General features: G+C 44.0%; 1 protein-coding gene across 1 annotated transcript in view; it reads left to right on the top strand.

Annotated features, from left to right (window-relative positions):
- Window positions 1–22174, top strand: part of LOC124606218 (gamma-aminobutyric acid receptor alpha-like) — a 75408-nt gene extending 53234 nt beyond the window's left edge. Inside the window, exon 8 of the mRNA XM_047138192.1 lies at window positions 21749–22174. Within this exon, the coding sequence (XP_046994148.1) occupies window positions 21749–22174 (426 nt within the window). The remainder of the gene's footprint in view (window positions 1–21748) is intronic.
- Window positions 22175–23571: the final 1397 nt, after the last annotated feature.

Below are 23571 nucleotides of genomic sequence, written 5' to 3'. Positions count from 1 at the left end.
CACCATTCATCAACCTTCTGTAGGTTATTTTGCAAATCGATATTGCATTCTGGCTTTGCTACTTTCTTACAGTGAAACATCATCTGCGTAAAATCTTAAAGAGCTTCCGACTCTTTCTATTGGATCGTTTATTTATGTTGCAAACAATAATGGTCCTATCACACTTCCTTGGGTACTCCGAAGATTACCTTTACAGCTTTTGATTTTGTTCCGTTAAGAGCGACGTGTTCAGTTCTATATGCAGGGAAGTCATGAACCTAGTCGCAAATCTGGTTCGACAAGGTGAGCTCGTATGTTTTTGATTAGATGGCAGTGCGGGACAGTGTCAAACGTCTTCCTGAAGACAAGGAACGCGGTGTCAACCTGACCGCCGTTGCCTACAGCGCTATCGATCTTCTTGGAGGAGGAGGGCGGAGTTCCGCAAGATCTCTGTTTGCGGAATCTATGCTGATTTTTGTAGAGGAGATTTTTGTTCTCCAAAAACGTCACAATCCTTGAGTATAAAACATATTCCATAATTCTACAATAGATTGACGTCAATGATGTAGGCCCATAATTATGTACATCTGTCCTACGTTCCTTCTTGAAAAAGGGAATGACCTGTGCCTTTTTCCAGTCGGTAGGTACCCTTCGTTACTCCAGGGAGCTATTGTACTCTGCTTTTAGAAGGAGAGCAAGTTCTTTCACATTCTCCTCATACAGTCTTATAGGTGTGGCACCTTGTTCTGATGCTTTTCCACTACTAAACGATTGTAGTAGCTTTTGTATTTTGCGATCGGTTCTCTCAGTATCTTTCATTTCGATGTTCATACGACTACTGAAAGGAAGGACCATATTACAATTTTTCCGCGGTGAAATAATTTCGGAAGACCAAAATCAATATTTCGCCCTTCTCACGATCATCTTCCGTTTCGGTGCCTTTATAGGCACTGAGATGCCGAATAGACGATTTCGAACCGCTTACTGGTTTCACGTAAGACGAAAACCTTTTTGGGTTTCAGTCAGATCGACTGACAAAATTTTACTTTCAAAGTCGCTGAACGCATGTCTCATTCATATCTTTACTCTCATTTTCCCTTCGTCCAGCTTTGGTTTGTCCACTAGGTTTTGACGTCTCTCGAATTCAGTGATAAAGCTCTCTTTTTTTCCCCACAGAAATTTTCTAATACGGCTGTTAAACTACGGTACGTCTTTCCTATTTTGTAAGACCTTGCTCGAAACATAGATTTTCTTGTCTAAGGCATATTAAACGACGCTATTGAATTTTTTCCAGTTGTGCTCCACGTTTTCGTCCTCAGCGCTGAATATTTGTTGTTGATTACTCAGATACTCTGCAATTTGTATCCTGTTGACCTTGCTAAGCAAAAATATTTTTTTAACATTCCTTGTGATACCGATAGCCATAGTTGCTATCAGAGCCTTAAGGTCACTGATACCTTTCTCTGCGTTATCTGATTCTATAAGTTAGCTAGACCTTCAGGTGTTATCTATTATTTGATCAGTTGTATATTACGTATCTACAGGGTGGAGAAAAACAAGCTCATAATGTCAAAGCGAAGAAGCAGACGTCAAATCGAGCATTTTTTCTAAATAACCACAGGTCGGCTATATTTCGTTGTGAACCTACGGCCATAAGACGACAGACAATCAGCGACTAGTTTATGACAACCATCCAGGTCTTTGTCTAGAATAACCTTGATGATATACACCGTATTTCAGGCCTTTTTACCTGTCAGTACTTTATATTAGCATGGCAATTATATCATTTCAACTATACCGAATGATATTAGGGATGTCCCTTTCCTTGAACTAAACGTTTTGCACCTGCGGGTTTTTGTTGTCCATAGACCTAACAGATATTAGTATACATCACGTTATACAGAGAAGAATAAACATACTACAAACAGAAATACACCACGCCTGAATACAGACTTTCCCACTGCTCAGGCCTTCGTCAGGAGATGAGTATGACACTTGTCGGAATGTCATGGTGTTTCAACACTATCACCTGAGAGCTTTTCATTCATATTTCACTACATTTATATTACAATATTATTCTAATTTACTCTGTTAATACACACGGACAGGTATACTTGTAATCTGTCTCAATCCCACCTTGTGAATGGGACGTTAAACATAAACCTTCCTTCCTTCTATCACACCATTTTCAACACAGCAGACTATTGTGGACTTGAAGATAAGTGAAACTAAGAGTAAAAACTAGCAGAAGGAATAATCTCATCAAATAGACGTCGTTTAGAAAGTATATATTTTGTTTGCATATGTACCTTATATGATGAAGACGTTCTTGTTTAGAGAATGTCCTTGACTGAGAATTTTCGTTCACACTATACGTAATCTTTTAATAGGTTTCTAAATGTGCCTTCTTTGCACTTTCTACTGTGAAACACACTCTTTATTACACAGAAAATATGGATGCACTGTATTCACTTGATATTTCACAATTACAGTCCGCACTCAGTCTTCGTAAATTGTAGAAGACGCCAAGAAAATAAGTCATGGATTCCAGAGTAAGGCAAATCCCTCAGTAATCCGTAGAACACTACACTAAAACGAAGCCTAGTTGAAATCCAGTAAATAGCTAGGTCACGAAAATGCGGTCTTATTGGAGACTTGAGCACAACAAAATTTGAAACGGCTTTCATTCGGGTTTTGTCTACCGCATGATGTCAGTGGCCAGAAGACCCCAGTGAGAGTCCACAGGCCCCCCTTACTGGTTACTAGCCGCCGGAAGAGTCGTTGATAATGGATGTTTCAGGAAGTCGACCTCGCTGTCTGGTGATACAGATACAACGTCTCCACCGTCCATTTTTAACTGGCCGTAGGGCCAGAAGTGTCCCTGTTGGTATCGTGATCGCTAAACTGACAGGGGAAGGTGTTGGTGGGCATATCAGCTAAATGTCTGCTCTCCATCTCAATCTCTGGCGTCACTGTGCCTTCTGGTTTTGGTGGAGTGATGGGGTGCTGATGCTGGATTATTGTGGTCTGTGATTCCATGCTGGAAATCGGCGATGCTGAAGGTGGGAAAAGATCCCATTCCGTGGGGAACCAGCTGCAACGATGCTGAACCTGAGGTCTTCCAGGCATCTAATTTTGTATAGAGCTGGTCTACGGTCAGTGGTGGTTATCTTGTGGAGGAAGTCGCTAAATGTGGGTGCAGCTGGTTGGAGTGTCATGCCAGAACGGCATTACTGGCGTCCGCTGTGCACGTCTGCCGTGTGTGTGGCTCTGATGACATTTCGTATCTATCCAGGGACTCTCCCGATGGTGTAAGCCCATACCCCTGTGCCCACCTAGTAGCAGGGGCGACACTTGGCTCTCATGGATGTATTTCAGGCCTGTGGAGGTCCTAGAGGGTACAGCGTCGGCAGCCAAAAAGCAGTTCCACCAGAGAGCATCCTTCAATCGGCGTGGTCCAGTAGGAGGCCAGGAACTGAATTGGGATGTTGGCCTTGGGTGCAGCTAAAGCATCTTCCACGTCGGCAAAATAAAGATGAGAGTAATCCACTCACCTTGACTATTGGAGACTGGGTGGAATGGCTCCTTTACCGGGTGCGTTCTGCCGTTCCAAGTGCAGAAATCCTTGAACATACTGGATGAAAACTGGTGGCCATTGCCCCAAATGGTTGTATCTTGGACCGATACAATGGCGAATATTTTCTGGAAGGTGCTTACTGTCTCTGTTGCTATCATATTTGACATTCGAACTACGCAAGGAAATTTCGAAAGTGAGTCAATGACAACGAGCCACATCTCTGAGGAAGAAGAAGGCAAAGTCCACATGGACACGCTCACATGGGCGCTGCGGGGTTGGCCAGGCGGGGATGGTTGTGGAGGTACTGGCAGCGCCAACGCACAAGTGTCACAGGAGCGGGCTGTCCTCTCGATGTCCTGAGTGATGTGGCCAGGGGGCCTGCAGCTTCGCGAGCGCATCCATGCAGGTCATCACCCGGGGTGATGTTTAGGTAGTGGCGGCAGGACGATCGTCGTCTGTCAGCATCAGGACTCCGAGTACCATCTGGAACCTGTTTTTTGGAGAACAATACATCCACAGTTCTGGAAGGGAGCGGTGTGGAAGGTGTTCCAGCCAATCTTGCTGAACGTATTTCTTAACTTGCTGGAGGATAACGTCTTCAGCTGTACCCTCGCAATTATGGATAACTAAAGTGCAGCTATTTACAGAAGTGGGCTGTAATTGTAATACGACAGCGTAACTTGGTAGATGTGCTAACGCATCTATGCAGAACCGATTTATGCTGGAAAGAGGAAGGCGTCCTATCCAACTGGAAGTTATCAACGAGGTTGCTGTTGCTACAGCTGACCGGGTGCGTGTCTCCCAGATACTGCTAGCACTTGTGCGCTGTCACAACGATTGTCCGTCCCATAATCAACAGTAAGGAACGTTTCTCAGTCTGTTTTACACTCGTACCCTTACAAGATCCACAGGGTGCAGTAACTGTAACTTCACGCGTTGCTGCAAAGTTCTGCATTTTCTCTTCAGTTTATAACACAGATCGAAATTGATGAAATGTGGCCGGTCAATATTTTATGGAGTCACGAGGCGAATTTTACACTAAAGGGTGCAGTGAATACACAGAACTGCAGAATTTGGGTTACTGTTAAACCGCGTATTGCGCACAGAGAGCCATTGCACTCGTCGTATCTGACTGTGTGGTGTGGATTCACAAGTACCTTTATGCTCGGTCCGTTCTTCTTTAAAGAGAATACACCCAGTGGGCCTGTCAGCCGTACTGAGACCTCTGCGCGTTATGGACAGCATGTGATTCCTGCTTTGGAGGAGCGAAACTGTGTGGTAACCACTGTTTCATACAAGATGGAGCAGCACCTCATGTCGCTCGTCCAATGCAAGATCTGCTTAATGCAACCTTCCACGAACATGGTATCTCCAGACGTTTTCTAGATGCATGCTTGCAGGATCACCCGATCTGAATCCACGTGATTTTTGGCTCTGGGGAATCTAAAAGAACGCATTTACATGTTCAGTCTCTACCTGATATGCAGGCCAGTGTACGGGGACATGTTGCTCAGATTCCGCCGGAACTGCTACAAGCAACTCTTGATCACTTCGTTTTAGGTACGTAGCATCTCGTCGACGTCTCCGGTGATCATATTGAACGAATTTTGTAAGCAGCGGTTAATAATAATATCAACATTGTGTCTTTCTCACTTCTTTGACCTTTTCTGCCCATGTCCTGCTTCTAATCCAGCACATATCGTAACTTTTCTATATGTCTTTCATGAAATTAATGCACCAGATTTGTAACTGGTGCCCAAAATTGTAACCAGTTTTTTTCCAACTTAATTCGTTCGTATTAACACATTAGAATATCTACCAAGTTTCTCTGCCATACGATAATTATAGCCCACACTGGACCTCTCTGAATAGCTGCACTTCAATTATAACTACCCAGTGTTTACATCACACAATAACGACTCAGAATAGTTATGGTTTTCAAACAAAAGTCGACACTTACATGTTACCTCTTCGAGATCAATTGGCCATGCAGCATATGAGTGATACCATATGTTACAACAGCGAAAAATTGGTAGCCTAGCTCCTAGAACATTTGTTTGCTGCTCATTTTGCTTGGACAGTAAACAGTTGGTTTCAGAGAAACCCAAACACTCAGATTTATCGAAAGGAGTAATTTTCGTAGAAGAGACAGTATTTGGCAGTTAGTAAATAGCACGAAAGCACACTGTTTAGTAACGCATGTTATGGTACTGGCCTGTAAGTGGAGCACCAGACGTCTGTAGTGTGAATGCCAGTCTCTGTCTTCTGGAGGAAATGGCGTGAGTGGTGGAGATGTATGCTGTGCCCGCTTGATGAACAGCTGTAGTATAAGCACTTCCTGCTTGTGTTGTTGATATTCCAGAATTTGCTTTTGTAGTTCTTCTTGTCGTGCCTGGTGCTGCACCTGTTGCATCCGTTGTTCTTCTTGTTATGGCTGCTACTGCATTTGAAGTTGCATCTCTTGCTGCCACAGTTTCGTGAGCACTGAACTTAAGTTTTTTATCATCAAATGCTTGCTAAATTAAAGTCCTTATCGTCAATACTACACCTGCTACAGCGCAATACACTCTTTATTATACAAAAAGACCTGGACGCATGGTACTCACAGTTCACAGTTTCAGTCTACACTGTGTTATCGCATACTGTAGAACGCACCAAGAGAATGATTCAGAAAGTCCACGGTCAAGCAAATCCGTCAATAATCCGTGAAATACAAATTCAAAACGCAGTCCAATTGAAATCCAGTAAACAGTGAGGTGACAAAAGTATAGTGTAAGCAGTGTAGAGACGTTAGCACGGCACGATTCGAAGTGTTGTGCAGCGGCACGTTGGCCGCGTTTTATCTTCGGTTTTACTGCAGCAGCCAGGCCCATGTGACGGCCGGCAGTCATTCATAGCAGACATTGCAGGATATCGACTTTCCTGTCTAACGACAGAAATATAGCAGCTTTGTTTTCTATGTCTTTACTGTATGTCAAAGTTCTTCCAAGTTAAGACTGGGATGGTGATCATAACCTAGAAATGATAGCATTAATTTGATTTAGTTTAAGCCATTTAATTTCAGGATGATTATCAGTCTTATTGCGTATATTGCAGGCATGTAAGTTTCTGCTTAACAATGTTCTTAACAGTACCCTGAGTGGCTTCCTGCGAATGGTCTTAGCGTCAATTTTAAAAAGCCACATATTCAGTTCTCCACATCTATGGGTACTGCACAAGCAAAAAATGTAACACATGGTGAGAAAATAATGAATAGGGTGGAAACTTCAAAATTCTTTGCTGTCCATTTTGAGTAGAATTTAAACTGTGATGATATTTTGAAGCTTCTACAACAGCTTACTTCAGCCATATTAGAATTCAGAATAATTACAAATCTTGGAGAGAAACAAATCAGTAGGTTGATATATTTCGCATATTTTCATTCAATAATGTCATATGGAATAATGTCCTGGGGTAACTCACCTCTAAGAAAAAAAAGTGTTCATCGCTCAAAAACGTGCTACAAGAGTGACATGTGATGCACAACCACGATCATCTTGTAGGCATCTGTTTAAGGAGTTGGGCATTCTCAATAATGCTTTACACTACATTTATTCCATCATGAAGTTTGTCGTAAATTGTCCACTGCAGTTCTAAAGGAACAATGATGCTCATAAATAGGATGGCGGAGAGAAAAATAGCATTCACTTCTCCATGTTAATGTTGTCTTTAGCACAAAAATGGGTGCAGAATGCTCCAACTAAACTTTTTGATAACTTAACTCTGTGATAAAAAATGTCTTAGAGATAGTAAAACAAAATTGGGAAACAATCTAAAAAAGTTATCCGTGACAAATCCTCCTATTCCGTAGAAACATTTCTGTTACTGTAATGTGTAAAAGGTGTTGAAAAGACTATCTATAGTGTAAATAATACTTGAAACATGGGGCTAAGTAACTAATCAACTTGTGGCGTTACTTATGAAGCACACAATCGTTTCATAGACGCATAATGAGCAGACACTCGAAACATTTTGTTGTCTGAATTTATTTGTGCTAAATGTCTTCTAGGATAACGTATAGTGCGTCGGGAAAGTTTCTTCTGTTGTTTCACCAATATATCTGTGTGTATATGGGATTCATTTCCCCATATTATGGTGCACTAGATAGATGTGGGCAGAATACGTAATTAGCACTTTTAGTTTACAGAGTATGCAGCAATTATCCCAGTCCATTTCTGTCTTGGGAATATGTTTGTCTCTGCGTTGTAGCAAATTTTATTGATGTGATTCTTCCATGTCATACGCCTATCGACCGTAATGCCAAGGAATTTTTAATTCGCTACCTCTGTTTCACTGAATCTGCATATATAAGACAGATATTATTTGGCTGTAGTGATCTCTTTGCATGTACTGATTGTGTGTGGCATTTTAAGAGCTGTTTTTTTCGTCATTCTTGTGAATGGTTTGATGTGGGCCGCTACATCCTTAGTTATTTGTTGTATATATCAAGGCCTCTGTCTTACGTATAGTTAATTCACTTTACGGCTCCCTTCTAACATGGCAATTTTTTTTCTGTGAGGTCTTACCCCATGTCCTATCATCCCGTCAATGTTTTCCACATATCCCTTTCTTCACTGATGATTCTATAGAGAGTCTCCTCATTTATTATCTTGTTAGTCCTCTTACTTTTCTTCTTCCTTCTGAACATCACACAGCAAACGCTTCGACTGCTTTTCCTATTTTCCTGCAATCCATGAAATACTTCCATACAGCGCAGTGCATTGGACATTCATTCTCATAAATTCCTTTCTCAAATTAAAGTCTTTTTTTATACTAGCAGACTTTATTTGACAAGGAACTCACCTTTTGCTTGTGGTAGTCTGCTTCTTATGTCCTCTTTGCTTCGTCCATCATTCGTTATTTCGATTTTAAGGTAGCAGAATTCATTCACTTTGTGTACCGCGTGGTTTCTAATGTTGTTGTCGAACTAGTCTCTCTCTCCTCTTCAATACTTTCTTCTTTCTGTTGTTCGCTCCCAGTTCATATTCTGTGTTCAGTAGGTGTTCCTTCAGTTCAGTAGGTCTTGTCATTCTTTCTCACCTTCACTGCCGACAGCGGTACAACCTGCGAATCTTCTTATTGACATCGCATTTACAAACAAATTGTTCTCCGTGAATTATGTACTAGCCTCTTCAGCTCTCTACGAGTGAATGTAGCCTGCATACAGTATTAAGTAGCCGCCTAATACTGAAAGCGTAACATATATCAGTTACATACAGAATGAAGAACAGTGAGTCTAGCAATGATAATTCAAAATAAATATATAAATTACTGTGAGAAATACAATCCAGTGATTTCAAAAGAACCAAGAAGAAGAACGAAAGATGACTTCCAGAAAGAGAGTCATTATGCACAGAAGCGCCAAAGAAACAGGTATAGGCATACGTATTCAAATACAGTGATATGTAAACAGGCAGAATACGGCGCTGAGGTCGGCAACGCCTATATAAGACAACAAGTGTCTAGCACAGTTATTAGATCGGTTACTGCTGCTACACTGTGCAGGTTATCAAGATTTAAGTAAGTTTGAACGTGGTATTATATTCGGCTCACGAGCGATGGGATACAGCGTCTCCGATGTAGCGATGAAGTGAAGATTTTCCGGTACGACCATTTCACGAGTGTACCGTGAGTATCAGGAATCTGGTAAAACATCAGATCTCCGACATCGCTGCAAGAACGGGACCAACGACGAGTGAAGAGAATCAATCAACGTGACAGAAGTGCAACCCTTCGGCAAATTGCTGCAGATTGCAATGCTGGGCCATCAACAAGTGTCAGCGTGCGAACCATCCATCGAAACATAATCGAAACGGGCTTTCGGAGCCGAAGGCCCACTCGTGTACCCTTGATGACTGCACGACACAAAGCTTTATGCCTCGCCTGCGCCCGTTAACACCGACATTGGACTGTTGATGACTGGAAATGTGTTGCCTGGCCGGACGAGTCTCGTTTCAGATTGTATCGAGCGGATGACGTGTGCGGGTATGGAGACAACCATCCATGGACCCTGCATGTCAGCAGCGAACAGTTCAAGCTGGTGGAGGCTCTGTAATGGTGTGGGGCGTTTGCAACTGGAGTGATATGGTACACCTGATACGTCCAGAAACGACTCTGACAGTGCGTAAGTATCCTGTCTGATCACTTGCATCCATTCATGTCCATTGTGCATTTCGACGGACATGGGCAATTCCAGCAGGACAATGCGACACCTCGCAACTCCAGAATTGCTACAGAGTGGCTCCAGAAACACTCTTATGAGTTTAAACACTTCCGCTGGCCACCAAACTCCCCAGACTTGAACATTATTGACCATATCCAGGATTCCTTGCAACGTGCTGTTCAAAAGAGGTCTCCACGCCCTCGTACTCTTACGGATGTATGGACAACCCTGCAGGGTTCATGGTGTCAATCCCCTCTAGCGCTACTTCAGGCATTAGTCGAGTCCACGCCACGTCATGTTGCGGCACTTCTGCGTGCTCGCGGGAGCCCTACACGATATAAGGCAGGCGTACCAATTTCTTTGGCTCTTCAGTGGACATTGAGGTAATTAAGCGTTTTGGAGAGAACGGAAGATATACGAGATTCTGATGATTGCGTTTTATAGATGTTTGAACTTTGCTGTTTTTAACGAAATTCTTCTCAGAAATTTCTAATCAGGGCGCTAAAACTCACGTTGTTGATACCATTTAAGAACAAATTATCTTCATCGTGCAGAATATGTTGAGCAGTAGTTGTAAATTTACTCTTGTGGAGTGCACGCGTGATATTCTGATGCGAAAGTTAAACTATGACGGATTGGCCGACACAATATGATTTTTGTTTCTGTCTTAATATATGCCAACTTTATGTTAACCACAGAAAAACAGGGACTCTGAAACCGAAGGAGTCAAGCATGGTGCACCACAAAGTTCTTTATAGAATGCTTTATTGTTTGTTATACATTATGATGTCAAACTTGCACTGTCACAGAATGATTTTTTTCCTTCTTGTCTGTGATACAGATATTGCAATTAAAGACAATATTAGTCCTCCTGTGAACTATAGAAACAAATATAGGAGACATATAGTGTTCGTTAATGGGAACTACAATCAGATAATAACAGGAACTGGTAAACCCACGTCGGAGACATAATTAAGACACATCTGCTGTACACCGTTGATGGTTATCATATCTTTGTTTATAAAGTGTCTGTATCTTCATATTACAATGCATGCATGTCTGAAGGAACAGACGCTGTTCTGACGATTGTAGCTGTGGTAAACTTTACGAAATGGATTCGCATTTTGCAAATTTAGCCTGACATCAGTTGTTCGTGACAGACAAAAATTTGTACTGAACCGGGACTCGATCTCGTGTTTCCCGCTTACTTGCCCTAACTGCCTGTTTTTTTCCAACATCTTTTTACCTTAAGAAAGTAGAGCGGTTAGCTTTAGGTTGGTGGAGACAGGGTGGACAGGGCCCGCAATCGGAGGCCTGGCCACTATGTGTGCCCCATCCTGTCCCTCAACCGCCCCCACCGAATTCTTTTTATTTTATTTTATTTTATTTTTTTGGAACAGGGAGGCAGAATAAACAATCAATGTTTCTTTATTCGTGCAACTGTGCCCTTCTATGGGTAAAGAGAGTATAAATACAACGTAAAGTCTGCCCTTCCGGCAGAACCAACATTAGATACTACATCCGAGGTTACCAGCGGCAGACGTCCGAGCTTTTTTTTTAAAAAAAATAAAGAAGTGTCGGCTATCCGAGCACGCCTCCAGGCCCGATCTAAACTTTTGTCTGTCCCAGAATCCACAACCCTTACTCTGGCACATTTCGTGATTCCCAAACAGGGAGATACAGATATTTTATCGTCGTTTCAGCCCAGCAAGGAATGGATACATCATTGATGGAAAGTACAGACACTGTATAAACACAGAAATTGAAACCCTCAACGGACTAAAATGTTCATATAATATTAGTCTCTCCTTGTGCCGCAATCACGAAATCTGCGAGCATAAAAGTTGTGGACTACGTGACATACGCAAGTTTGCGTCTGACCTGGAGGCGTGCTCGGATAGCCGAAGTGGTTAAGGCGACCACTCGCGATAAGCGGAAAATCCGGGATCGTGTCCCGGTCCGACACCAATTTTCATCTGTCTCAAACAGTTGACGTCATACCGGATTTGTAAAACTCGACTCAATTTCATACCATCTGCTATACTTATGATTACTGCTATGAGCTATTTTGAAAAGAAGGAATTAGTAAATTCTAAACGTTTTCATTCACCAATGAGTTACTGAATCTTAATTTTTTTACGTGGGGGAAGAGGCGGATCTGGGATTCGAGTTAAAGAGGAAACATTTTCAGATTACATTATTATGTTTTAAAATTTGTGTTTCGTGTTAACCTTGAAACTTTCTGCAGTTCTCTTCAAAGCTTTTGATATTCTGACATCTGCTTCACAATACATATATCAGTTGCTTTTAAAACAGTGTCCCATACTCTCACAGGTTATATTATTGGTTAAAACTATAAACTTACATCCGGAAATAAATACCTGTTGAGAAATGGATCACTGAAATTTTTCGGGAATGATCAGCACTCGCTTGTCAGAAGTAAAGGTTGTCTTCCTGTTGACGTTCGTGACTCATTCCTTATTTTTCTTTTTTATAAACTTTTATTATTGGTGAAATCTTCTCATACTCCCATCCGGGTGATGTTTCGGTGAGTGTCACTCTCACCATCTTCTGGTGCTAGGACTGGAGTGTTCTGTGCAGCCAGTCACCAGTCCACGAGAGTCACCTTTAGGAATGGAACTGAAAAGCACTTCGTGTTGGACGGAACTTGTTACTTTTTAGAAGTTCTTCCCCTTTTCGAGAATCCTAGTTTTCATGCTGTCACTGTTATGACCTGACGAAACAACAATCGTGCAGTATACTGTAACTGTGGGCTCTTTGACTGCGCTGGGAGATGGTGGAGTGGGACTAAAAGATATGAAACATAAGTTCACTTTATTACAAGAATGATTAAAAGGTTCTCTTAACTTTATGCTATCCATTGCTAAAGGACCAAGCATCACTTGAAGGACACATTTACTAAACTCTAATCTTGACACTGGACTCGCATTCGGGAGGACGACGGTTCAATCCCGTCTCCAGCCATCCTGATTTAGGTTTTCCGTGATTTCCCTAAATCGTTTCAGGCAAATGCCGGGATGGTTCCTTTGAAAGGGCACGGCCGATTTCCTTCCCAATCCTTCCCTAACCCGAGCATGTGCTCCGTCTCTAATGACCTCGTTGTCGACGGGACGTTAAACACTAACCACCACCACCATCTAATCTTGAAGTACAAAGTTCAGAATGGCAGTTCAATATAAGATATGAGTAACCCATGTGTGCTAACTAGACGATGTAGCGTGCTCGACCGGAGGTCACGAACTGGGCCGAGCCTTACTCTAATCGGCTGTGCATTGGCCTCCGTGCGGTGGCGCTGAGGCGCTGCGAGAGAGGGAGTGACTTGGCCAGCGCCTACATACGGGCTTTGCGGAATGCCGCGAGACATCGTTAGCTCTTCTGGTGTCGACGCGAGGTGCCGACTTTGTTACGGCACCGCGATCTTTGGATTATACCACAATCACATTCTCCGAAAATCAGCCGAAATTTTTGAAATTTATAGTAAACGCTTCTAATAAAACGTTGCATACGGGATGTTATATTCCCATTTTCACCTCCCTTTTCCCTCCCCAGCTTCCCTTCGATACGCGCCGGTGTGTACGACGGAATATTCGGCACATTCGCTGCTATTATTTAACGAAACCACTCGGATATATTCAATCCTTCCTGATACAAACAGTGTTTCAGGATGAATAGTAAATATTGTTGGCGGTAAATAAATGTCGTGTGACTAGGGCCTCCGGTCGGGTAGACCGTTCTCCGGGTGCAAGTCTTTCAAATGGTTCAAATGGCTCTGAGCGCTATGGGACTCAACTGCTGAGGTCATAAGTCCCCTAGAACGTAGAACTACTTAAACCTAACTAACCTAAGGACAACACACACATCCATGCCCGAGGCAGGATTCGAACCTACGACCGTAGCGGTCGCACGGTTCCAGACTGTAGCGCCAGAACCGCTCGGCCACCAGCGGCCGGCCAAGTCTTTCGATTTGACGTCACTTCGGTGACTTGCGCGTCGATGTTGATGAAATGATGATGATGAGGACAACACAACACCCAGTCCCTGAGCGTAGAAAATCTCCGACCCAGCCGGGAATCGAACCCAGGCCCTTAGGATTGACATTCTGTCGCGCTGACCACTCAGCTACCGGGGGCGGACTTGTTACAGGTAGTAGTATAAACTAATTCGCATAACATATTCCTTATTAGACTACAAGTGTCCATTTTATATTGGTTACACAGATACACCTGGTTACCGAGATACAGCTGCTGTTAAAGCAATAAATTTTCATTTCTCGTGTTGATACTCCAGTTGCTATGGGTTTATCTATCGTCTTTTACGTTTTCACGCTGCGCTTCAGAACACACAATTCAAGTTTTCAACTGTGGTTGTGATTTGTTGGTCAGTACTGCATCGTTTAAGCATAACACACATAGAAATGCTGAGTATTTGTGCACCGGTTTTGTAATGGAAACGTGCTGTTTCTCGTAGGAAAAACAGGCGACGATTTTCTCACCGCAGAGTGTCAGATTCAGGATCATTTACTCCTGTTTCCACTAAACTATGTGAGACTAGTCGAGTGCCCAACAGTCGTATTTAATCTGAACTTACAAATCAAAAGAAATGCAGATGAAGCAGATAATGTTATTCAGTTGCTGCTTCAACAAGCAGACACAGAATTTAATCTACAACTATCACTGTTCAGCATACAAGAATATGAAGGACATCATTTACGCAAGACCTCTATGATTGTCATTTTCATCGGGTTCAGCAACTTTTGGAAGGTGTTTAATGCAAACGATTGCAATTTTGCCGTTGGATACTCGCATATTGGAGTCAGTCACACGATCTGGATCCACTTGTCGGCTTTGAGCAGTGACGCCCTGTGTGAGGTCATTAGTTTGCTGGTGAAGCCACTACTCGCGACGGTGTCAATAACACAAGTATCTGACATCCGTGGCCCGACAAAAACCTACCTCATTTTATTGTGGCGCATTTTGAAGAATGCATCTTTATAAATGTATGGTGCAGTGTGATAGATATGAATTAGACTGGGCCTGTTGTGTTACCGCACCATCTTACAGCGTCCCGTTATGCAGACTTTCTAGAAAACGAGCTTCCAGCATCACTGGAAGCGGTTCCTATCGTTTCAAGCATGGATATGTTGTTCCATCAGGCGGGGCTCTTGAACCTTCTAGTCGTCAGGTGTCTCATCATCTAAACCTAAAATTTCCCGGAAATTGGCCACTAAGGTCCCTGGTCCTAACCCCCGAAGAGTTTTGCCTGTGATAATGACTGAAGGGCGAAGCCTATAAATACAAAGAAGAGGAGCTGATCCTTTAGATTATTAGCAGTACTGCCCTCATAAAGAAACGACAAGACCCCATTAGGACAGCTGCACGTTGTGTTGTCTAGAGAACTGGAAAGGGAAGTGAAGTCGAAGGTAGAGTTAATGAAAATCAAGCTTGAACCTGACTGATCATTCGGTGAATAAGGTTACATGTATGCAAGAATAGCAAAAATGCTGGGTGGAGGCGCTGCGAGGTCGGCTGTGGGGAAAACCTGCAATTTGTATGAAGAAACGGGGTCAACGAAAAATGCTCCAAGAACCGGCAGAAAACCAATATTGACTGATATGGATAACTGTAATAGAACTTGTCGTATTTCTCTGCAAGGTCATCGCCGAATCGAAAAAGATGGATATGCCATCTTGAAGACTTTAAGGGCTGAAGCTTCTGGTGGAAAGGTGAGATAAAAATTTTGTGAAAATGGTTTGGTAGCGAGGGCTCCAAGTACGAAAAGAAGCGTTATTGAACTAAATGCAGAGGCAGAAACGTATGAAACGGACTAGGGAGTGGACGCAAGAAGACGCAGCTAAAGACATTTGGAGTGACGAGACTAAGACTATTATCTTTGGAAGCGATGGAATTAAGTTCGTTCGTCGTCGTCCAGGCAAAGACTTGTTGCCTTAGTGCACCACTGCCACTATGAAGCATCCCATCAGCGTCATAGTGTGTGGTTACATGGCAAGACGTGACATTGGGCGTCTGCAAAGTGTTGCAGGTCAACATTAACGAGAAATATTACCAAGAAGAAGGCTTAATATTGAAAATGATGCCCTCTATTCATGATTTGTTTCAGGGTAAGAACGATCAGCGCAACTTTCAGCTACACAGTGCGCCATGTCACAGCACTATAGTTAATAAGCAGTGGTTTCCTGGCCATGGAATTAGCGTGCTGACTTTGCCTGCTGGCAGTCACGACCTTAATCTGATCCAGAACTTGTAGTCGGGACTGAAAATTTGGTTTCACAACGGTATCTCAAAAACAAGAGGGAGCTGCTACAGACCCTCGTCAGTTCATTTTTCAGAGTCATTAAACCAAAAGACCTCCGACATCTGGTATACCCGATGTCGTGCAGAATCGAGGCAGCGATTAAATCAACAGAATATTCCGGGAAATACTGAGAAACATTACAATAATTTTTTTACCATTTAACTCGAAAGTTTCTTAAATTGTTAGGTTGTGAGTATCTTGTTTGAAATATTACTAAATTTTTAATGTTAACCATAATTTTCAAATATCAGACGTTAGGAAACTTTACTTCAAAATTTCTACTGAATTATTCTCTCCGCAGGATTGTTCATGTACGCATTCGACACTTGTATTGCACACATCTCGTCCTCCACCTCCACCCTCTCTATGTAGTCCTCTCCACCATCCCCCCATCTCTCTTTTCACTTCATCCGCCCACTTTCAACTGTCCCTCTCTCCCTTCCCACTCTCCTGTCTCTTCATCTCCTCCTCATCCCCCCCCCCTCCCCCTCTGTCCATTTCCCCTGGCCCCTCTTCTGTCCATTTCCTGCTACCCTTATATCTGTCTATCTCATCCTCCCTCTCTCTCACTGTTCATCTCCTGCCCCCACTCTCTACACTCAGTCGTGCCCATCTACAGGTGTAACCCCTGCAAGACATGCCAATAATACCCACACAACACGCCTCGTCCCCTCTCTATCTGTCCTTCTCCTCATCCCTGCTCTCTGTCGATCTCCTCCTCCCTTCTCTCTCTCTCTCTGACCACCACCTTCTTCCTAACGTTTCTGTCCACCTCATCTTCCTCTATTTTTCTGTCTATCCCCACGAATTCTCTGTCCAACTTCTCCTCCCCCTTTTTTGGTCGACTTCATCCTTCCCCCTCTCTCACTGTCATTTCCTTCCCCAACTCTCTACGCCCAGTCGTGCTGATAGGCCTGTGTAGCCACTACAGGCCATGCTGTTGTTACACTATGTCGTCAAAAGTATCCGGATACCCCCAAAACATACGTTTTTCCTATTAGTTGCATTGTACTGCCACCTACTACCAGGTAGTCCATATAAGCGACCTCAGTAGTCATCAGACATCGTGAGAGAGCAGAATGGGGCAGTCCGCGTAACTCACAGACTTCGAACATGGTCAGGTGATTGGGTGTCACTTGTGTCATGCATCAGTATGCAATATTTCTACACTCCTGAACATCCATAGGTCCACTGTTTCCAATGTGATAGTGAAGTGAAAACGTCAAGGGACATGACAGCACAAAAGCATACAGGCCAACCTTGTTTGTTGACTGACAGAGACCACCGACAGTTGAAGACAGACGTAATGTGTAAAAGGCAGACATCTATCCAGACCATCACACAGAAATTCCATGCACTGCAAGCACTATGACAGTTAGGCGGGATGTGAAAAAACTTGGATTTCATGGTCGAGCTGCTGCTCGTAAGCAACACATCACGCTGGTAAATGCCAAACGACGCCTCGCTTGGTGTAGGGAGCGTAAACATTGGACGACTGAACAGTGAAAAAACATTGTGTGGAGTGACGAATCATGGTACACAACGTGACGATCCGATGGCAGGATGTGGGTATGCCGAATGCCCGGTAAACGTCATCTGCCAGTGTGTATAGTGCCAACAGTAAAATTCGGAGGCGTTGGTGTTACACTGTGGTTGTGTTTTTCGTGGAGGGTGCTTGTACCTCTTGATGTTTTGCGTGGCACTATCACAGCACAGGACTACATTGATGTTTTAGGCACCTTCTTGCTTCCCACTGTTGAAGAGCAATTCATGGATGGCGATTGCATCCTTCAACACGATCGAGCACCAGTTCATAATGCATGGCCTGTGGTGGAGTGGCTACACGATAATAATATCCTTATAATGGACTGGCCTGCACAGATTCCTGACCTGAATCCTATAGAACACCTCTGGGATGTTTTGGAACCCGATTTCGTGCCAGGCCTCACCAACCGACATTGATGCCTCTCCTCAGTGCAGCGCTCCGTGAAGAATGGGCTGTTATTCCCCAAGAAAACTTCCAGCACCTGATTGAACGTATGCCTGCGAGAGTGGAAGCTGTCGTCAGGGCTAAGGGTGGGCCAACACCCTACTGAATTCCAGCATTACTGATGGAGGAAGCCACGAACTTGTAAGTCATTTTCAGCCAGGTGTCCGGATACTTTTGATCACATAATGTATCTGCACAACTTACCACGTCCCCTCTCTACCTGTCCATTTCCTTCTCCACATTGTCCCTGAGCGTCTCATACTCTCCTCTCTGTGTCCATACCTTCCTAACCCCTCTTTTGATCGCCTCTTCCACCTCACTGCATGTCCATATCCTCCTCCCCTACTTGTCTGTCCACCTCATTCTGCGCCCCTATTACTGTCCAGCTCCTCATCCCTCTGCTCAGCAGTGCTGATCTGCACGTGTAGCTGCTCCAAGGCATGGGGATACTACCCACTTAAGGTGCTTATCATGCAGGACAGCCTACATGTTAGGAGTAGAAAACACTTACCTGGCCCTATCTCTACTCCTGTGGGAGGTAAGATTTTCTAACCCACACAGTGCTGATTCTCTTAGCGTAAACGGCAAGTGTACCAAATTTGGCTGAAATCGATCCAGTGTTTTATGAGGAGATGCTGCACAACCATACATAGATACATTCTGGTTTATATACTGTACATAAGGATAACGATTGATATATACTAAAATAAACTCTGGATTGCAATATTCAGTGGATCACTACAACGTAATGCCACTTCTGTGCTATTCATCGTGAAGCATCCCATATTTGTGGTGGCCAGTTTTAGCTGCCTCACTGTGTATACCTCATATCAGCACATATTACATCTTGATATTTCAGAATTTTTAAGTTATTTTACGTTACTGTAATATACAGGGTGCAAATTTTAAGTTGACAAACCAGAATAACTCAAAATAAGCTTCACACGAAAAAATGTATAAAATTTAATGTTGATTATTTTCGAGTGGGAAATCTGCTGGTGCTAAAATTAGCCTATCACCCCTGCACCTTGCGGGTGGGGTGGAAGGCAACTTTAAAATTTCATATGGGAACCTCCATTTTTATTGCAGAATCAGATTCTACATAAAAAAACTAAGTGCAAAAATGGTTCAAATGGCTCTGAGCACTGTGGGACTCAACAGCTGAGGTCATCAGTCCCCTAGAACTTATAACTACTTAAACCTAACTAACATAAGGACATCACACACATCCATGCCTGAGGCAGGATTCGAACCTGCAACTGTATCAGTCGCGCGGTTCCGGACTGAAGCGCCTAGAACTAAGTACATTTCGTATTAAACATTTGTTTTGATTCTTGGTAGTGGGCGCTGTAATTCGAGAAAATCCATGCTCTCATTTTTGCGTGGAACATGGTTACGGATAAATAAAAAATATTTACTTTATAAATTTTGATTCGCTCAAACTAAAACTCTCCCTCTCTCCCCATAGGGTGGGGTTTGAGAGAGAGGATTTAGAGTTTTACAAATGTTGACCCAAATACTACATTAATTTTTTCCACAGATTTGGATAAGTTTTGCTTGTTTCGTGGTCACGAGGCCACACAACTTTTAATTATCAAAAGAATTATCTGTCTAGCTAACTAATTAACCAAACATCCTACTTAATAACGAGTGAACTCAATTGTTATTTGTCCGTAACCATTTCCACGCAGAAATGAGAACATGGATTTCCTTGAATTACAGCGCCAACTACCAAGAATCAAAACAAATGTTTAAGACAAAATGTACGTAGTTTTTATGTAGAATCTCATTCTGCAATAAAAATGGGGGTCGCCATTTGAAATTTTAAAGTTGCCTCCCGCCCCACCCCCAAGGGGCTGAGGTGGCGCGCTAATTTTAGCACCAGCAGATGTCCCCCTCGAAAATAATCAACTTTGGATTCTACACATTTTTTCATGTGAAGCTTATTTTTCGAGTTATTCTGGTTTGTCAACTTAAAATTTAAACCCTGTACAGGGTGTTACAAAAAGGTACGGCCAAACTTTCAGGAAACATTCCTCACACACAAAGAAAGAAAATATGTTATGTGGACATGTGTCTGGAAACGCTCACTTTCCATGTTAGAGCTCATTTTATTACTTCTCTTCAAATCACATTAATCATGGAATGGAAACACACAGCAACAGAACGTACCAGCGTGACTTCAAACACTTTGTTACAGGAAATGTTCAAAATGTCCTCCGTTAGCAAGGATACATGCATCCACCCTCCGTCGCATGGAATCCCTGATGCGCTGATGCAGACCTGGAGAATGGCGTATTGTATGACAGCCGTCCACAATACGAGCACGAAGAGTCTCTACATTTGGTACCAGGGTTGCGTAGACAAGAGCTTTCAAATGCCCCCATAAATGAAAGTCAAGAGGGTTGAGGTCAGGAGAGCGTGGAGGCCATGGAATTGGTCCGCCTCTACCAATCCATCGGTCACCGAATCTGTTGTTGAGAAGCGTACGAACACTTCGACTGAAATGTGCAGGAGCTCCATCGTGCGTGAACCACATGTTGTGTCGTACTTGTAAAGGCACATGTTCTAGCAGCACAGGTAGAGTGTCCCGTATGGAATCATGATAACCTGCTCCATTGAGCGTAGGTGGAAGAATATGGGGTGCAATCAAGAAATCACCAACAATGCCTGCCCAAACGTTCACAGAAAATCTATGTCGATGACGCGATTGCACAATTGCGTGCGGATTCTCGTCAGCCCACACATGTTGATTGTGAAAATTTACAATTTGATCACGTTGGAATGAAGCCTCATCCGTAAAGAGAACATTTGCACTGAAATGAGGATTGACACATTGTTGGATGAACCATTCGCAGAAGTGTACCCGTGGAGGCCAATCAGCTGCTGATAGTGCCTGCACACGCTGTACATGGTACGGAAACAACTGGTTCTCCCGTAGCACTCTCCATACAGTGACGTGGTCAACGTTACCTTGTACAGCAGCAACTTCTCTGACGCTGACATTAGGGTTATCGTCAACTGCACGAAGAATTGCCTCGTCCATTGCAGGTGTCCTCGTCGTTCTAGGTCTTCCCCAGTCGCGAGTCATAGGCTGGAATGTTCCGTGCTCCCTAAGACGCCGATCAATTGCTTCGAACGTCTGCCTGTCGGGATACCTTCGTTCTGGAAATGTGTCTCGAAGCAAACGTACCGCGCCACGGCTATTGCCCCGTGCTAATCCATACATCAAATGGGCATCTGCCAACTCCGCATTTGTAAACATTGCACTGAGTGCAAAACCACGTTCGTGATGAACACTAACCTGTTGATGCTACGTACTGATGTGCTTGATGCTAGTACTGTAGAGCAATGAGTCGTATGTCAACACAAGTACCGAAGTCAACATTACCTTCCTTCAATTCGGCCAACTGGCAGTACATACTGACGAAACTAAAATGAGCTCTAACGTGGAAATTAAGCGTTTCCGGACACATGTCCACATAACAGCTTTTCTTTATTTGTGTGTGAGGAATGTTTCCTGAAAGTTTGGCTGTACCTTTTTGTAACACCCTGTATATCTCTGACTCCTTTGCACACTTTTAGAAACTGCACTCGACAGAGTATGATGAGTGCAGTGTAGTGCAGTGCTGATGTGCTCGTGACAGCCTGGTTGCCCCGCCCACAGGACCCGCCCAGCTACGGCATGTCGCGCTCGCCTTCGCCGGCGGTGGGCGCGTCAGCAGCTGCGGCTGCGGCGGCGGTGCCGCTGCACGTGCACTCCGGGCCCGCCGGCCACGGCGGCCGCGCGCCGCTGTCGCGCGTGACGCGCCACACGCAGACGGAGCGGCGCGTGCCGCGCTGGCGCCAGCTGCTGTACTGCCTGGCGGGCGACGACGCCTTCCGGCGCCAGCGGCAGCGAGAGGCCGCACAGCGAGCCAGGGACGCCGCGGCGCCGCGCCACGTCAACAGCGTCTCGCAGATCGACCGCGCGGCGCGCGTCCTCTTCCCCGCCTCGTTCGGCCTTCTCAACGTCTGCTACTGGCTCGCCTACTACACCTACCAGGAGGAGTTCCAGTGGGACGACGCGGCGCTGCCCTCTGCCAAGCTCTAGCTCCACCCGCTTCCCCCGTATAGCCCAGTAATATGGACGCCTGAGTAACAAAGTGGACTACGCATGGTTTTGCCGATTTTTGCTTCTTGTAGTCCAAACAGAGATCTTTCAGGAACAAATGCACCATGTCGTGGAATGCAAACATATTTATAGGAAAAGTATGGCCACCCTTTTCCCTTCCTGTTGCTGCTGTCTGCAGTTTTTCGGGAGAGGCTAGTGTGACTAGAAGGTTGCTGTGAACTAACTTCAAAATGATGTATCACTCGATGCCACCACGAAAGTCGACACCGATCGATCCCATAAGCTGCGAAGGGTACTAAGTTCTCAAGTGTGTGAGTGGACCTCGGAAATCGCGACATATTCCGAAGAAACGGCTAAATATCTGTAACAAGCAGTAATATAATTGGCATTGCTGCTTATACGGCTTCCCACACCTTTGGAAATCGCAAAATATTAAAAAAAAGGTAAACATTTGTGTCAGCAAGAATAGAAATGTAGCTGCTCGTTTCGTACGTAGCAATTTAACTATTCGTTTTTTAATGAGACTTAAGAGAGATTGCTCTTATACAGAGTGTCTCAAACCTTTTGGGCCAAATTTAAACAGGTGATAGTGAGTCCACAAGCAATAAAAAAATACTCAGACAGGGAACCACTGGTCGAAAATATATATTTATTGTGTTATGGGGAACCGCGCGACCGTTACGGTCGGGTGTGTGTGATGTCCTTAGGTTAGGTAGGTTTAAGTTGTTCTAAGTTCTAGGGGACTGATGACCTCAGATGTTAAGTCCCATAGTGCTCAGAGCCATTTGAACCATTTTTTTGTGTTATGGACAGAAACAGCGGACACCGCATAACGACAACGTAGTTCATAGTAACTGTTCAAAGTGATGACCGCAAGTCTCAGTTAATGTTTTCAATGGCGCCTGCAGTTCTGCTGCACTCTCACGAAGATTCTGGGTGCCTGTTGAACACTGGAACAGGTAACGTACACCCCTGACCACAACACAGATATACCGTACACAGCTTAGCTCATAGCACGTGTGTCATGTGACGACCGCATGCATAGCACTGGCCTGTTAACCTGTGCTGCATTATCCCTGGTGTGAGTTGTCCATTGCATCAGACAGGTTGTACTGTGTTCGTGGTGACATGTGTTACTATGTACAGTGCATGACGCGTAGTCAAAGGTGGAACGTTACTCATCACGTATTCTAAGACGGATCGTTACTCATCGCGAGAGTCGGCACACATGCATTTAAAATAGGGTGCGGTGGGATGTAGTGCCCGAAAGCAACACGAATCTACACAGAAAACTACCCCTTAAGGCGTCATCCTAACAGGAAGAAGTTTATCTCCTTGAGTGAGGTCGTTCACGCCACAGAGAGCCAGCCAAGATT

This window comes from Schistocerca americana, chromosome 3 (assembly GCF_021461395.2).
Source record: "Schistocerca americana isolate TAMUIC-IGC-003095 chromosome 3, iqSchAmer2.1, whole genome shotgun sequence".
Taxonomy (NCBI): Eukaryota; Metazoa; Arthropoda; class Insecta; order Orthoptera; family Acrididae; genus Schistocerca; species Schistocerca americana.
The sequence above is the reverse complement of the archived record's forward strand: the minus strand, read 5'-3'. Positions and strand labels throughout refer to the sequence as shown.